Consider the following 18,417-nt stretch of genomic DNA (forward strand, 5'->3'; position numbering starts at 1 on the left):
ACTTCTGAAACAATACCTTACTGGCATTAGTAATTAATTACAGAACGTGAAAGTATCACACCTAGAGCCTTGCTCTTTTTATCTCCTTGAATCTACCTCTTATTTCTTTTGTTAATATTTTAGAGTTGAGATTTAGATATTGTAAAGCTGAAAGGAGTATTTGTCATTCAAATAAGTTCCAATAAACAAGGTTTTTTGTATATTTTGTTATTTGTTTTTTTCCCCTTGCACTAAAGTCTGTCTAAAATTTGGAAACTTAGTCATTAGTCATTATGCGGAAGAAGTTTGGCTACATTTGAAATAGCCATCATTTTCTTTTATGTTTTGTCTTTGTTATAATTTTTCTTTCTTGATTATGTATGCAGAAACCATTTACTCCCAAAAGATACTTCTCTATAGATCGTGTTTTCAGAAATGAAGCAGTAGATCGAACTCATCTTGCAGAGTTCCACCAGATAGAAGGTATTGATAAGCTGACAAATATGTGATGGGGTAGCCTACCAAATAAATAATTGAACGAGTGCTGGGGTTTGGGCTAGGGTTTTCTTAGCTGTTCACTAGGTTGTAGTTCCCTTTTTTTTTTGGGTCGGTCCTTCATAAAACTACATGACTCTATTGAGGTTTTGAAGCATTTGTGCCAGATGTGACCATTCTTGATCCTAAAACTGTTATATTTACCCAATGTCTGATCCTGGCCAACCCCGTGTTTCCATATTCTGGTCAGACTGGGTCTCTTTGTGTCTGTTACCTTGCAAAGATGCTAGCCATACTAATATTTTCAGCTTAGGTCAAGTATCTACCCAGCTTAACTGAGCACAAGTCAGCTTTCTTGATAGCCTAAATGAAATGGAATTTTATTACTGTAATAGAAGGAGATGAGTGGCTTGTGTTCAGATTTCCCATCATATAACTCTAGACTGGATTGAGGGTTTGAAGTCATCACCACAAAGTGGCCATTCTTGTACTTTTGGCCCAACATCTTGATTCAGGACTAGATCCAACCAAACTTTCTAGTTTGATGTTTGGCTGGGACAGTTTGTGGTGATGACTTTGCAAAAATGGTAGGCGTTGCTAGTAGTCTCAGGTTGGGTAATTTTTTTACTCAAAGTTGTTACTTTTCAGGCAACACTAGTTGTTTTTCATGTTGCCCTGATGAGTAGCCAATGAGCTCTAGCTCAACTGGCACCTCTTCTCCTTATAAGTGCTAGGTGGAGAGTGAGGTCATGGGTTAAAGACCCATAGGGACTAGGGAGCGTGTGTAACTTCTAAATTAGAAAAAATGTTGGCCCCATGAGTAGCCAGTATTCAGGTGAAATCTAATGGATATCAGTCTGGACTCAGTTGCACTGTCAGTGTTAACTTTAAAACCTAATGAAAATTATTAATAAAAGCGTAATTTTGTTTTTCTTTATCAAAAGAAAATTGATATTTTGCTGTTATGAATTAATGACCTAATTCCTGCATCTGGTTTCAGGCGTGATATGTGATAGAGGACTTACTCTTGGTGACTTGATTGGAGTCCTGCATGATTTCTTCTCCCGGCTGGGTAATACACTGACTGATCTGCTGTTGATTCTATATATGCACTTTTCATGATATAAGTTAGCACTGATTTTTTTCATCTAAAATGAAGCTTGGTGGTTTTGTTATATAAACCATAGTTAGCACTGATTTTTTTCTTCTAAAATGAAGCTTGGTGGTTTACCATTGCCACTGCTTGTATTTGACATGGAGAATTAAAGACTCGAGTATTTTGCACTTTCCATGATATTAGTTAGCACTGATGTTTTTCTTCTAAAAAGCTTGGTGATTTTGTTATATAAACCATTGCCACTGCTTGTATTTGGCATGGAGAATTAAAGACCAATGAGAGTATTTTGATCTTAGAGGCACTGTTATAATGAAAAAATTTGACATATTTAATTCCATTTCTTGCTTCCAGGCATGTCCAAGCTGCGTTTTAAGCCTGCTTATAACCCATATACGGAACCTAGCATGGAGATTTTCAGGTAATGTTTTTTGAGCTTCTCTAAAAGGCTGTTTCATCTTTGCCTAGGAGGAATTTCATATATTATCCTTTATGTTATCAGTTACCATGAAGGCTTTGGGAAATGGGTAGAGGTTGGAAATTCTGGCATGTTTAGACCTGAAATGTTGCTTCCTATGGGATTACCAGAAGATGTTCGTGTTATTGCATGGGGCCTTTCCCTTGAGAGGTAAGAAACTTTGTTTTTAGTTCAAGAGAGAGAAGAAAAAACTGAATAGAATATGTTGATTATATGTTTTCAATGTGCATTTGCATGCAAATGCAATAGGGAAAGTATTTTTTACACATTATTGACCTCTTCTTTCCTTCTTTATTTTTCTTTCAAACCCAGGCCGACTATGATCTTGTACGGCTATAATAACATCCGGGATCTGTTTGGGCACAAGGTAATTACTATATGCCCCTGTCTTCTGGTTATGAGGTCATATTGTTTTCATAATGGATTTAGTTCATTCATTTGTCTCTTGTTTTGTGCAGGTGGATCTTGGTCTCATCAAGACAAACCCTATATGTCGTTTAGGACTTTGATTAAACTGACGGGATATATTGATCATTGTTGCAAAAGTTTTCCTTCTCTTTATGTTCCCTTGCTTTCTCTAAATTCATTGGGTTCAGTATTTTTAGCTAATTAATGATAAAGCGCTTATTTTCAGCACTAATTCTGTCTGGCATTTGTTTGGCATTGAGGCAAGATTAGATTCATTTCAAGTACCCTTTTAATTATTTGTCAGACCTTGTTTTTATTTAATAAAGTTGAAGGCTGCACTTTAAAGTAGGAACGCTTTTACGTGTTTATGTATTGTTATTGTTATTATTATTGGCATTTTGATAAATTTTGTAAGAAATTATTTATAATCCATTGATTTCATAAATGCTATTATTATTAGCCACACTTAATTTATGAGGATTTCTACTAAAACTAAATACATTTGGGGGAGGGGGGGGTGGGTGGGGGGCGCTTTTAATTTATGCAACCAAGAAATATTACCAAATCATAGTACATATTGTCACTCACAAACCTATTGATTATTAGGCGTCTTTCTTGTATTATTTATGTTTTATATATCAATTAGCTATAAAAACTTCTAGAATATCATGATACAACAACAGTAAAAATAATGTCATAGTGATGTAATAATATCACAATTTAACCTCCAAATTTTAATTGAATTAAAAGTAGCCAAAAATAGATTTTTACCAAGTATACGCATCATATAGAAAACCAAAAATATAAATTGGCACATAATATGAAAAAATAAGACTAAATAAATTACAATGCTACATAAATAAAAACGTATACATAAAATCTAAACAAAATATTTAAGGTGAATGTAATATTTTGAAAATTAACACTGCTCTCAAAAAAAATAAAAATAAAATAAAATAAAGATATTGTGAGAAAATTATGGAAGTTTAATTTTTAAGTCCAATAGAAATGGGGATTTATATTCGACAAATGTGGAGACAAATAGTATTTACCCAATTCATTGAATCCGACTCTAACAATTCTACATTAAAGTTAGTCTTATGCAGAAAATTGAAAAGTTTTTTTGATTCTTACATTTCTCATGACTTTTTAGATCCATCCGTATCAATTTAAAGCATGTAAAGTTATAAATGTATATAAATTCTTTGAATTTATTAATATATTGAAATAAATGCATTTGCCATTATTTAATAATTTGACATAAATGCTAAGTTTAGATGAGATGAAAAGTCTAAATGAAAAAAAGGTCATACAATGTGTCACTTGGCAGAATCTCATACTTTTTCACATGAGTTCTTTGCTTTTATATATATATATATATATATTGATATAGATGATTTGATTTGAAGTTACATCAAAGATGCATGTTTTTCTATAAAGTTTGGAGTTTCTTCTTTCCAAGCACAAGCATTTTCGAAACTTCAGCAAGATAATGAACCAAATTGTTTCGGGTTCTTCCAACCTGGGACCCTCTTCAGTATCTGAAAAACTTCAGCATTCCTCACTTGCATTATCTTCATGGAGAGACCTGGCTGCTTTAACATTAAGGCTTGCATTATCTTCATGGACTCTGATATTCTTATCGCAGGACAGTGCTCCAACAGCAGCTATTGCCTTGTCTTTCTTGTATTTTACGCAATGACCTGTTTTCTGCACAAATTCATGAACATAGCTCTAGTTCTGTACCCAAGCTTAGTTGGGAGTATGTCTACAGGCAACAAGCAAAAGTTACTACTTTCAAGTCTCCGTTCGGGCTCTCACCCCAAAGTTTCCCAAAATCAATTTTACTTCTTCTACCTCGCGAGGCAAAAATAGGCGAAAACACTATTTTGGTCCACATATTTTGAGGTTACGGTTAATTTGGTCCCTACATTTTGTAGGCAGTCAATTTGGTCCTTGCTATTTTCAAGTCACAATCAATTTGGTCCTTACCGTTAGATAACTAACATAATTTGCTTAGATGGCAAACGGAATGCATACATGACATAAATTAAATTTAAATATAAATAGTCCTTCCATGTCAGCCCTTCCGCATCAGCTTCTACTACTATTAAAAATCTCACGTGATTCTCACATGACTCACTTAACACCATCCTCACTAGGCAACAACTCAGGCCAATTGAATTCTTAATCCCCAAAATGAAATTTCGAACTCTAACCCACAATGAACATGAACTCCTTCTTCGTAGCCACATCTCTTCTCACCCAATCCCCAAGATCAAAGCTCCTCTCATTTCAATGATGTTAATCCATGTTGCAGTCTTCGTTTTCTACATTCAAATATGTAATTCAAGACTAAAAAATAATGAAAGATAAACTTTTTAATAATTTTCAGTTAGTACAAAAGTCATTCTTTATGTTGCTCTATATTAATTAATTTCATTTCAATAGTAAATCCCTTGGATCAAAATTATACAAGTATATTTTATGTCTCTCATATATATGAATCATACTTGTAGTCGTGAATTACAAAGTTGAGGCCTTGCATATGCCCTTATATAAGACTAGCCTAGTCACACGCACTTTGCGCGTGCAATGATTTTTTTTTTCTTTTTGGGGGATGGGCGGGGGAGGGGGGGGGGCTTAGTGTCATAATATTTAGAAGTAAGATAGAGATATTGTCTTAATTCTTAGAATCTTTCTCTATGCGATTTTTTTTTTGTCTAATTAGTTATTTATATATGAGTTGGTGACTATATGAATGGAAGAAACTATTTTGAAATTGAAACTTTTCATTTTTTTTCCAACTCTCATGTAAAGGAATTGAAGTCAAATAGGAGAAGAAATCTTTTTAAAGTGTGTGTGTATATATATAATATTGTGTATTTTTTTTAAAAAAAGAATTAAGGTAATATGGAATAATATTTAAAAGTGACACAGAGACCATGTGCTAATTTTTAGGTAGAATGGAGAAAAAGAGAGAGGAAAATGCATAAAATTTAGGAACAATAAATTACTCTTTTAACCATCCTATAACTTTGGAATAGTAAATTACTATTTTAACCATTATATATATATATATTTTAATTTAAAATTATTTAACTAAAAGATAGAGATATTTTAGAGAGTTTAAGAATTTGTATAAGAATTTCAGTACGCAAAATGATGAAACCCAAATCAGAAATATTGTTATTAGTAGTATTAGACTCATCACGCATGCTTTGTGCATGCAATAATGCTCTTTTATTTATTTATTTATTTGTTTTTTAAGTTTAGTGTTATAATGTTTAAAAGTGATATATAAATAACCATTTGTAATTTTTTTTTTTAAAGAAAGAGGAAAGGTAACATAGAATAATGTTTAAAAATGAGATACAGATAGTGTCATAAGTTTTAGGCTGAATGGAGAAGATAAAATAAAAAACCTAAAACTTAGGAACAATAAATTTAACCAGACAGTAAATTACTCTTTTAACAAGTTTATATTTTTTAATTTAAAGTTATTTAACTAAAAGATTGGGAAATTTTAGAGTGTTTAAGAATTTGTATGAGGGTATTTTAGTCCGCAAAATGTTAAAACTGAAACAAAAAATCCTGTTATTAAAATAAGATAAGATGCTTAGTACCCGTTTGGATTCAAATTATTGTGGGGTTTGCCTTTTTTTTTTTTTTTTTTCTTTTTGTTCAACCTGCATTTGTTGACTTTTCCACGGTAAACAGTGCATCTGTGCACTGTTCACGGACTCATATATTCCACTTTTCAGCAACTTTTTCATTAAAAATGGGTCTCACAGTACTATTTACATATTTAAAAATTATTTTACTACAGTATTTTCAGTTTTCATCTGAATCCAAACAGATCCTCAATGTCACTCAAAGATTTTGAACTGACTTTGGTGGGCTTCGTTTGAACTTCGTTATGTCTTACCTTTGTGAATCTATGGGTTTCTAATGGCAAAAATTGGATGATTTTTTCTAAAACGATTTTGGACAGAAATCAATATTTCAACTAGAATGACCGAAACATTTTGAAATTGACAAAATCATCCAAAATAGTCCAGCGTAAAAAGCGATGTGCAATGGAGGGTTATTTGTACTAGTTTGGTCACCAGTTAGAGAAATTTTAGCCTTCACAACCAGTACGGTGAAACTTACTCCCTCCGAAAACTAAAACCACCTCAAATTACATTTAAAACCATATAATTTAGGGTTGGTTTCAAAGTAAACTTTATAGTTTCAAAAGTTTCAAATTAAAGATGTTTAAGATTATTACAAATTAAGCCGTGTAGTTTTTGTTAGTTCAAAATAAATTATGGAGTTTAAAAAAAGTAGAAGGTTTAAATTCATATGATTTTATAAGTTTAGGGTTCAAATTTAAAACTAGAGAAATTATAAGGTTTAGTTTGAAACCATATTTAAGTATAGGATTTAAAATATAATTTAACACGGGTCCCCACCACCCCAAAAAAACAAAAAAAATTATGGTCCAAATGTGCAATGATGCATAGTACAAAATTCTCTCTTTATTTTAGGTAAAAAATTGTCTCTACCACCATAAGACATCCTCAGTGCTCAATTAAACAAATATACATATTTTATTACTTCTAAACTCAACTCAATAACATTCCATCCAACGTTCTTAAGCTTTATTTTCTCGATTATTCACCTAATCTTCTATACCTACATTTCAGTATCAAACAACTAACTGCATGCGCGTAGCTTAACTAGTAAGTTTGAAGCCTAGTAATATTGGTAAATATTTTAGGGGCTAATTGATAACCAAACCATAAGCACCTTTACATTAATGTCTTCCAAATCAAGTTCGGTATGCGTGTATTTGCTGCTTCTACTGCTTGTATCAGGCACTAGAACTGCAGTCTCACACTGGGTTGTCAAGACTCTTCCTGGCTTCCCTGGTGAATTGCCCTTTAAACTTGAAACTGGGTATGCGCTATTAGTTTCTGCAGTTAAGACTATATATCTTAATTTATTTTCTAAAGATTTTATAGAGAAAAGGTTAATTGATTGGTGATGGTGTTGATGGGAATTTATATATAGATACATTAGTGTTGGTGAAGTGGAATTCTTCTACTATTTCGTCGAGTCGGAAGGGAACCCGGGAGCTGATCCTCTCTTGCTCTACATCAACGGAGGCCCTGGTTGTTCTGCTTTGAATGGACTTTTGTACCAGATTGGTATGACTTTCTTCTTCCTTTTCTCTTTGCATCTAAATGACCCTACACTAATTTCATACTTTATTGTAGTGACTACACTAAATAGTGAGTGAATTTGTAAATTACATGTGCCAAGAATCGAGAAAGATTCTTGAAGAGATAAGGAATGCACAATAAATAGAATAAATAAATTGCAAAAATAAAAGAACAAAAAAAGACTTTTTTTTTTTTTTATAAAAACAAATTGCTTTTTTTATTTATTTATTTTATACGAACACAAATTTCTTTAAAGTTGATAAGAATTGCATATCAGGAAATATCGAGTTCTTATGAAGAAACATATATATTATTAAAGATTATAAAATAATGTGAAATAAATTAGTGAAATTATCTTTGAATTTCTTGGAATTTTTGATAATTTATGACCCATTTGGTTTAGACATGACTCAGTTTTCATAATTCAATACTCATAACTCTAACTCTAACTCAAATCTCATAACTCATAACCGAAATCCCACTATCACTCAAAAACTATGAAATTGTTGTTTGGTTACAAAACTCAGTCATATATCTCAACTTTTAAGTCCACTTTTTGCCAAAATGGTGAAACCCACCCCACTGACACTACATAGGAGTTATGGTTGCTACCCACGTCCATTTTCTCTTCCCCTCTTACATATTCTCCCAAGTCCATCACTATCATCAATGGCAAACTCAGAACACACCACTGTCAACACCACCAACGGCCACAAGATGAAAAAAAAAAATCTCAACCAAAAAAAAATCCAACCATCAACTACACCCACACCCATAAAAAGAAAAAATTTCCAATCATCAATACCACCACCAAACACACAAACCCACCTCCATCACAGCCTAAGCTTCAAACCACAATTACAAACACAGAAAACCCAAACACACCAACACAAAATCCTTAGATCGGTGATCCAAAATTGCCAACCCAAACCCACAAACACAGAAAACCCAAACCCAAACTCAAGAATCCTTAGATCGAAGACCAAAATCACAAATATGAGGAGTGGGTTTTTGTTTCTGGGTATATATTTATGTGTGGATGAACATGGTGAGTGTGTTTGAAGAAAAAAGAAAGAAAAAGAAGAAAAGAATGAAAGACAAATCCAGGAACAAGAGGAGAAAAAAAAAAATTTGTTAGTGGTGAAGTGGGTCTGATGAAGAAAGAAAGGAAGAATGAAGAAGAAGAACAAAAAAAGGTTGTTGGTGGTGTGGTGGGTATGAAGAAGAAAGAAAGAAAAAGTAGAGACAAAATAAAAAAGAAAAAAAAGAAGCCAGTGGAACTCTATGGAAGAAGAAAGAAAGAAAGAAAAAGAAAAGTAGTATGAAACTATTTCTTGATAGTGAAAAGTCAAGAGAATAGGGGCCCGTTTGGTCACCCTTTTCAAAACATAGTGTTCAGTGTTTAAACACTGAACACTAGTGTCCAAAATTTAAAAATTGTGTTTGGTCACCCTTTTCTGTTCAGGGTTGTTTGAAAAACAGTGTTCAAAAACCCATGTTTGAACAGCGTTTTTTGGAATCACCTCGGAGCTAATTTTAAACAACAAAAATGCAGTTTCAGTGGCACTTCGGTAATTAAATTGAACACAACTATAGGGCCCACCTGATCAGTTTTTTTTCAAGTTTGTCTCCCTCTCTTTACTCTCATCTCTTCAAAACCGAATCCTTTTACTGGTACGAAGATCCAGAACTCTTCTCCATAACTCCCCTCACCTCCATAACTCCCCCAACAGACTTTCCATAACTCCCCTCACCGACCCAGAGCCATTAAATCCTCACCGTCCCATCAAATATTGTTTCAACAACAAACAAAGAACAGAAAAATTGGGGGGTTTTCCAAATTGGTGAGGAAAACAAAACAAAAAAAGTGAGAAATTTGTGAGTGAAGAAGAAACGGTTCGGTCTTTAGACAAAAACCAATTGACAAGCAAGGTGAAAGTGGGATTCGAACCTGGATCTTGGAGTGATGGGTCAGTGACTCGGCGGCGACAGAAGCTCGATTAGTTGCTGGGTCTTGGAGTCTTGACAGTGGAGATGAGATCCGAGGGACGTCAAGCCCAGCCGTGGATCTTCTTTGCCGTCGATGGAGATGAGGACTGTGCGTGGGTTTGGTTTTCTGCTCTCAGGGAAGAGAAGGGATGAAGAAGGAAAGAGAGGAGCGTGGGAATATAATGGATGTTCCTCTCTCCTGATTAAAAAAAATTATTTTTAGTACTTTGCTAAGCTTTTTTTACTGTTCAAAACACACTTACCAAACACATATTTTATATTTTTTAAACATTGAAAAATATTGTTTAAACTATGATACCAAACACATTTTTTTGTTTTATTTACACTAAAAATACGTTTTTTTACAATACTTTTTAAACCACAGTTTTCACATCTTTTTAAACAACAATTTTTGAAAACTAAGACCAAACAGGCCCTAGGTCTCACAAATTTGATTTTTTTTTTACCATTTTGCCATTATCACTCATAATCCAAAATCTAAAAACACCAAAATTGTGTTTTCAGTTTCCATCTTCCAAACTCAAAATTTTGAGTTTTTGAGTGATGAAAACAAACATTCAAAACCAAGCCAAACATTGCATTATTTGTGGGACTCATGAGTTTTGGATAATGAATCATGAAAACTGAGTGATATCACTTAGTTTTTGGACTATCCAAACAAACTCTTAGTTTCTTGGAGTAAATTATATTAATAATTTTAATATACTTATAATGAGTCACGTGATAAAATAGCTTAAAATACATACTTTAAGGCACGTAGTGCAACTAACTTATAAAACCCAAAATTAATTTATTATTAAAACAAAAATTTATTGTAGATTATTGAAATTATAAAAAATTATATATATAATGAAACCTCTTTGTGATTTGGCAATAGAATTCCTCTTATAGCAACTATGGCAACTGTTTTTTTTTTTTTTTTTTTTATTTATTTTTTTTTTCCGAGAGAAGATGGCAACTGTGAATGTACTTAGAGCAAGAAAGTCAATACCATACCGTACCGGCCAATATGACCAGTATTTTTCTACTGGAGCTTAAACGGTATAGAAACACATTAGTTTCATTCTGGTTCAAATACCGGTCATACCGGGTTGTTCTTGCTATACCAAACGAAATATCATATTTTGGCCCAAAAAAATCATACCGGACCGAAATAAATCAAGACTTTTAGATTAAAAAAAATAAAAGTTTCAGATCTAATGAAAAAGATAATGTCTCTCTCTTTGCAATCACTGTCATTTTCAGAATGTCCGATCTTCTTCTTCTTCTTTGTTAAGACCTAGAAGGCCAGAAACTAGGGGTGTGCTCAGTTCGGTTCAAGTCGGTTTTCATGAGTATGGCCAACTAAAACCGAATATTTTTGTTTGTGAAATTCTCAACTGAAACCGACTGAAATGGCTGGAAACCAATCGGTTTCGGTGTATTTCGGTTTTGGTCAGTTTTCGGTTTTCCAAAGAGAGGGTTATTAAGATTTTCAAAACCCTAAATCCCTAACTTTAATCACATATAAAAAACAAAGCAATAGAGCAACAGAGAGAGAGAGAGAGAGAGTTGTTGAACAAATCAGAACGACAGAGAAATAAAAACTTCAAACAATATTTGTTCAACAATTTACACAGATTCCAACATAAAATTGAAAATATTTTGAATTAGCAAAAGGGTCCAGACAGAACTTTACCATTGCTGCACCATAGCAGGAGCCTAACACCATGCTTGAGCCTACCACCATGTCTCTGTAGTGATTTTTCAATAAAGAATAGAGATATGTGACTCAGAGAGAAGAGAGAGGCATGACCATGGTCCATGGGCTCAGAGAAAGAAAAAAAAGAAAAGAAAAGAAAAGAATGAGGAGGCGCTGAAGCGAGAAGGTAGAGAGAGACACAGAAAATTGGGGAAGGGGGCGGCTGAAGAAAGGACTATAGGACTTAGAGAAAAGAAAAAAAAAAAAAAAAAAAAAGGAAAGAAAGAAAAGAATGAGGAGGCGCTGAAGCATGAAGGGTAGAGATACACAGAAATTTGAGGAAGGGGATGACTGAAGAAAAGAAAAGAAAAGAATAGGAGGGTATTTATATCATGCTATTATTAGGGTTTTAAAACATTAAATAGCAAAAACCCACGCAAGAAGGCTCGAACTGGAGATCAGTTAGCAAAAATGCAAGAAGCACACCATTAAGCTACTGATTATTTACTTCTTAAAGTTACATAAATATATAGATATATATAAACCGGTTCGGTCCGGTTAATTTCGGATGAAAAAATCAACATCGAAATCGAACCGAAATATTTTGGTTTTCTAAAATTCAAACTGAAACCGAACCAAACCGAAACCGAATTGAAAAATTAAACTCAGTTCAATTGGTTTCGATCAATTTTTTCGGTTCATCGATTTTTGGCACACCCCTGCCAGAAACCTCTTTCTTTAGTTTTGTTCAAGTTTGGCTTTTAAGTTTCTTTTGGTTTTGTCCTTTATGCTTGACCCAACGTTACATCTTCCAAAGTTTCAAGTTCCAACTTCAGATTTTGAATAAAATAATTTTATATTTTGCTTTATTGTTTTGTGTGTCTGACAGCCACTAATGTGAAGATCAATTCAAACTTCACTTTTTAAAAAAAAACTTTTTTTTTTTTTTTGTTGCTTCAACTATGGTACACGTACTACACCAAAATAATATTAATGTCTAATGGATCTATAATTTTAATAATAATATTAATAAGTAAATAAATTCTACTACCATGTGTCATCTAAAAAAAGGTTTGTATTATTAATATAAATGTATAATGAATTCTGAAAAATAAACCTTTTAACTAAAACTTAAGAATAAAAATATTTTATAAATTTATAAATATATTTAATAAATTGTGTGGGTTTTGACTTTTACCAGCATGTGTGTATATAAATTTATATAATTAGTGATGATCCTAAAATGATACACCAGTATTAATTGGTATTGAAATATTTCGTTTCCTTAATTAAATTGAAACGGCTTCTAGAATGGTATTAACTCCTTTAACTTGGGGTGCCCACCTCTCATGACATAAGGAGAAATAAAAATTGGGAGGGGGGGGGGGTGGAATTGGAAAAAAAATTTCATTTATCAAAACCACGTTTAAGATAGAGTTTTCATTATATTGTATATAATAAAAATATGATTTACTCGTGAACTTAGATAATATTTAATTTTATTCTAAATTTTTTGGTGATAAATGATAATAACTAAATGATTGATAGGTCGTAGGTCTTTAATTTTTTTTTTTTTTTAAGAGACTTATATGGCATCTGCTTTTAATGATAGTTCTTTATTATCATACCAAGATACTAATCAGTTATTGGTGTAAGCGGGAGTTAAATTCCAAATCTCTTATTCAAAATCAAAAACTTTACTAGTTGAGTTAACTAGAACTCATAAATAGATCTTTAACTTCATATCTCATTTAATGACTTTTGGAGTCTCAATAAATTGTGGTGTTTCCGTCACCCCATTTAAATGTTGCCAAAATTTTTTCAAAGTTATTTTAGTATAACCCTTGAGCTAACACCTTAAATCACATTTCTTTTCTCAAGTAACGTGCGCGGTCTTTTGTTTGAAAGTAATAAAAAACTGTTTGCCATAATCAAATGGAGGAATAAGCAGTAGTATCAAATCGCTGCCAATCCCTAGATGGCCAAACAAGTTGACAAAGTTTAACAAACTTTGACAAAGGATTGACCAATACCTCTCTCTCTTCAAAAAGACATATTCTATTAATTTTTAACATACTTCAGATTTTCAATTCCGACTAACTAAAGAGAGCTTTCATGACACTATAAGCAGATATAAATTATTAAAACTTGTATACAATGTTTCAAAATTTTTTTTTAATATTTATTTTTGTTAGAATTTTATCTAAATGTAATTTTTCTATTTCCACACCACCCCCCCCCCCCCCCCCCAAAATTTTATCGTTTATTTTCAATGATATTCTAGAAAATTTTCATTTAAACTTCCATGTTCACTCGTAGGCCCATTAAAATTCAATATCACTGATTACAATTGGGCTTACCAACACTGATATATGAACCAAACACATGGACAAAGGTACGCAGTTTAGTACTTCTGCGATTTCTCATTAATTTCCATTATTCTAGACACATTTTCCTTCGAATTTTGCTTAAAGTGATAATCATAATGCTTTTGCAGACAGCAAATGTGTTATTTTTAGATGCGCCTGTGGGTGCTGGCTTCTCCTATGCAACAATCTCGGAAGCTTGGAGCGCATCTGACACAATAGTTGCTGCACAAGCCTATGAGTTTCTGAGAAATGTGAGTGTAATTGATGGTGAGAGCCAATTAAAATGCCTAATTTTTACATTTAATTAGATATAATGGCTTCGTTAGCACCATTGTTAAATGATCATGGAGAGAGGGATGGGGTGTAGCCAACGATAATGCCTTGAACACAATTTAGTCTATCTCGAACTCTTTTAGAGTTCACTCATTGTCTCATTCTCCCATGTAAGAAGACAGAATAATTCTGTAGCCCATGCTTTAATTAGGAAAGTTAGGTTTTCTTTCCCTTTAATTGTTTGGATGAAGTCTGTTCCTCTAGAATTTTCTTCCCTTGTAAATTGTAATTGTTGATTTTCCAGTGTGATTCTTAATAACATCGGGGTGGATTCTCAAAAAAAAAAAAAAAAAAAAAAAAAAATCTAAATAGTGTTTGACTCTTGTATGATGACACTCTTGCTCTTCCACCTAAACCATTTAATGGGAGTAATTTTTATTTTACCCTATAACGTTTCAAAATTTTGATCTACTCCCATAACATTAGGTATTGTCTAGATTGATTTGCTTCTGTCAATGCACCGTGCCTAACTGTCCATTAGAGTTCAAAATTAATCAAAATAGCCCCAAACATAAAGGGTGTAAAACCGAATCAATTACAAACATAGAAGGTGTCATTGGGGTGCCAATTTGGCATTTAATGAAAGGCCAGACATTGTGTATTGATGGAAGGGAGCAAATCCAAACAATACCTAACTTTAGGAGAGTGGATCAAAATTTTGAAAATTCGCGAAATTGAAATTATTACAAAGTTTAGGAGTATAATTTGCAATTTAGTAGAACTATTAAGTTTTATGCAAGGGATTTGAGATGAATTTAGCAAGAATTTGATTCGAAAATTGAAGTGTTCTATAGTTTTTTAATATTGAGTCAATGCTAATGCTCATGGGAGCAAAGATGGAGGCAGGACTTCAAGTTAGGAGGGTAGAAGTAAAAAAAAAAAAAAAAAAAAAAAAAAAAAGGTAAAAAAATCAAATTATTGTTTCGTAATACATTACAATGAAATCATTTATGGAAAAGGAAGCTCGGTGTGTGTCTTTGATGCTTGTGTTTGCTACTGGGTAAGAGAAAAATTATTTTGTTTAAAATTTTTTAAAAGGTCAAGTTGTTTGTTTTGCATAAAATTTATTGATTGAGTTTAATTTTTTTAGCTTTACTATTGGTAATTTTTGTTATTAAGTTAATTATTTTAGACTTGTTAACTTTATTTAAAATTTTAGATCTATAATTTTTTTTTATGGCCTTTAGAATTAAGGGGAGACCAAGTGTAATTTTTTAAAAACAAATTGCTAAAATTAGTTCCATGGAAGAATATCAAATTTTTATTAACTCGAGATATGTTTATTCGTGACACAGTGGTTGATCGAACACTCAAATTTTATGAACAATCCGGTCTATCTTGGGAGCGACTCATATCAAGGAGTAGTCACTCCAATTCTAGCCCAAGATATTATAAATGGTAACTTATATTGATCACAAGCATCTAATAGAGCTTACCTCATTGAATCAAGTCTCAGGTATTCTCAATATTAATCCCAATCTTCAAGCTGGATTCTTTTTTATTGAGTTGCAGGCAATGAAGCAGGAATTGAGCCTCAAGTGAATATCAAAGTACACAATCAAATTATTGGACTTGAATTTCTCTTCTTCTTCTTTTTAAAAATTTTTATTTTATTTTTTATTTTAATATAAATCCTTTTCATTTGGTATTTCGATGAATATTAGAATATAATGTTCTTCAAAATAATGCAAGGGACTCTCGCTTGGATGCCCACATACAAATACAGATCTCGAAGATAACACAAGAGTAATATTTGCGCACCGAATGGCTCTAATATCAGATGCAATGTATAAGGTAGTTAAGACAAGGTTTTTGTTATTGTTGTTATTTATTTATTTATTTTTGATAACAAGTTAAGACAAGTTTTGATAACTAAAACTAGCTAATTGGGTTTCATTTGCGTTTCACATTTTGGCTATCATCTTCATAGTTGTTCTTGTTAAGTGCTATTTCAGTCAGCCAAAACTAGTTGCAATGGGAATTACATCGATTCGACAAATGCAAACTGCACCGAGGCAGTTGCATCAATATCCCAGGTTGGATAGAGTATCAATTATGTTCATTATAACATCATAGATTTTGGTCGATAATATGGGCACCAAGAATGAGTGATCGTTTATCTGAATATTTAGTGCATAGAGCAAGTAAATGAAGCAGATATCTTGGGTCCCAATTGTGCGTTCATATCACCAAAACCAAAAGAAGGTGCTCAAGGATTTCTTAATGAATACTCCAGAAATTTCATCCTACCATGGTCTGGGAATGGAGACTTTTGGTGCAAAGTAAAATTCTCTCTCACATTCTTGCACCTTTTGTGTGTGTGTGTGTGGATAAAGCGACATTCTTGCACTTGTTATAACTTATAGATGCTCATTCATCTACTTGTTATAAATGTAAGACTGTACAATAGTGGAACTAATTTTTATTCATTTATTTATTTGTCATTTTATTTTTGCAGAATTTTGATTATATTCTCTTTGACATATGGATAAATTATAAAAGTGTCCAAGATGCTCTTCATGTTCGACCGGTAAGTAATTCTTGATAGTACAGTACAATGACAAGCAAGAAGTTTGAGGACACAAATCTTTTCTTTTACAAAATAAACATTCACATCAACAATTAAAAAAGAAATTGTGAATATTTGAAGTATACTATCAATGAAAAGCAAATGGGTGCTAAATAAGTAATTCTTGATCATTCAATACAATGACAAACAACAAGTTTAAGGACAAATTTTCTTTTACAAAATAACATTCCCATCAACAATTAAAAAAGAAATTGTGAATATTTTAAGTACTATCAATGAAAAGCTGATGGGCGCTAAGCTACTTGTATTTGTGAGTTATCTCTACAGGGAACAGTCAAAGAAGTCTTTAGATGCAACATCACCTTGACCTCGGAGTACTCCTACAATGTCAAAGATGCAATTCCCTATCATAAAAATCTGACAAATTCAGGCTTGCAAATCCTGGTTTTCAGGTTCCAATCTACAAGATCACTACACTAAGTATTTATTTGTATTAATTATTACTTATGCTATTACAAATATAAAACCAAACTGAAATATAAGAATTAGTTACATAATTAAATTACAGCAATTTAAATTTTATGTGCCAGATAATTAATAATTTTATTCATATCTACAATTTTACTCTTGCAGTGGCGATCATGACATGTCTGTCACACATATTGCTGTTGAACAATGGATAAATTCTCTAGATTTGACGATTGATACTGAATGGAGACCATGGTTTGTTGATGGTCAGGTTGCAGGGTGAGTTTATAAGATATGATATCGGACATAAGCATTTTGTTTCCTTCCATTTTCTTTTTCCCACCTAAAACTAAGACTTTACTGTTATTGTTGTTTTCTTATTGTTAATAATGTGTATATTATTCTCTAGATACACAAGGAAATATACAAATAGCGGATATCGTTTGACATATGCAACTATAAAGGCAAGAAAAAGAACCTTAAATTTTTACTTAATTAAAAATTTTTCATTTATTTATGCAAGAATTTTTAAAATAAAATAAAATAACATTAATTCTTTTAAATTTGTGTAGGGAGCTGGACACTCTCCAACAGAGTACAAACGCAAGGAATGTTATGACATGTTCCATAGATGGATTCACTACTATCCTCTCTAGTTCTTTCCTTCAATTATTGCTTTTGGAGGAACGTTAAAGCATATTTTATTCCTAGTAATAAGTGTTAGGGTTTTAGGTCCCAGATGTCACAAGGTTAATACACTTTCAACCATGGACTCAACCCAAAATTTACTGCTACCTCATGCAGAATTTACTAGTGTGACTACACGAAGTTTCGAATCCACGGACTCTTCTATTATGGGTTGTTGCACATGAACTCCCATGTTCGTGACTTCATGATTTCTACTAAAATATTTGATCAGCAACTATGGTAAACTGACTGCAACAACTTTACTAAATAATTGGATCCAATGTTTGCATGTAGTCTTTAGTTGTAGGGAGAAAATGGGCAAATGTCTCATTCCAAAAAAAAAAAAAAAAAATTTGAAGCCCTATAGTGGCGTTTTTGAGGAGCCTATAGTGACATTTTAAGGACATATAATGGCATTTTGTAACTCAATCTCCATGAAGTCGAGTTACATGCAATTTTTTTTTTTTTTTTTTTTTTTTACCTATAACTCGATTTCATGAAGATCAAGTTCCAAAACGCCACTATAGGTCCTTCAAACGTCACTATAGAGTCCTTAAAAACGCCACTATAGGGATTAACTCAATTTTGAGAAAATCGATTTTCAAAAGAGGAGCATTTCCCTAATTAGTTTGAGAAAGATGGCAAAATGCTAGAT

At 32.4% G+C, this 18,417-nt stretch overlaps 2 protein-coding genes and 1 long non-coding RNA gene across 4 annotated transcripts; 2 read left to right on the plus strand and 1 right to left on the minus strand.

Annotated features, from left to right (window-relative positions):
• The first annotated feature begins 333 nt into the window (after window positions 1–333).
• On the plus strand, window positions 334–2,822 carry LOC111987779 (phenylalanine--tRNA ligase alpha subunit, cytoplasmic-like). Its single transcript, XM_065766229.1, has 6 exons — window positions 334–462; window positions 1,475–1,546; window positions 1,943–2,009; window positions 2,091–2,216; window positions 2,379–2,433; window positions 2,525–2,822. Exons 1-6 carry the CDS (start codon window positions 360–362, stop codon window positions 2,573–2,575), a joined length of 474 nt encoding a protein of 157 aa, XP_065622301.1. The 5' UTR covers window positions 334–359; the 3' UTR covers window positions 2,576–2,822.
• Window positions 2,823–7,050: 4,228 nt separating this feature from the next.
• On the minus strand, window positions 7,051–9,971 carry LOC136064460 (uncharacterized). 2 transcript variants are annotated; one of them, XR_010626069.1, is made up of 2 exons: window positions 9,636–9,971; window positions 7,051–7,711 (listed from the first exon to the last, which is right to left on the minus strand). It is a non-coding gene; the product is annotated as an uncharacterized LOC136064460 (long non-coding RNA). The 2 variants fall into 2 exon arrangements; XR_010626070.1 differs by having other exon boundaries at window positions 7,051–7,716.
• LOC112017495 (serine carboxypeptidase-like 13) lies at window positions 7,085–17,930 on the plus strand. The gene is given in 15 exon segments (XM_024049948.2): window positions 7,085–7,418; window positions 7,533–7,669; window positions 13,695–13,724; window positions 13,727–13,770; window positions 13,873–13,995; window positions 15,373–15,475; window positions 15,590–15,627; window positions 15,770–15,871; window positions 16,033–16,113; window positions 16,210–16,359; window positions 16,536–16,607; window positions 16,935–17,059; window positions 17,241–17,354; window positions 17,485–17,539; window positions 17,648–17,930. Coding segments are annotated over 15 exon segments (1,398 nt in total). The 5' UTR covers window positions 7,085–7,278; the 3' UTR covers window positions 17,732–17,930.
• The last annotated feature ends 487 nt before the right edge of the window (window positions 17,931–18,417 follow it).

This window comes from Quercus suber, unplaced genomic scaffold, assembly GCF_002906115.3.
Source record: "Quercus suber isolate HL8 unplaced genomic scaffold, Cork oak 2.0 scaffold_692, whole genome shotgun sequence".
NCBI lineage: Eukaryota > Viridiplantae > Streptophyta > Magnoliopsida > Fagales > Fagaceae > Quercus > Quercus suber.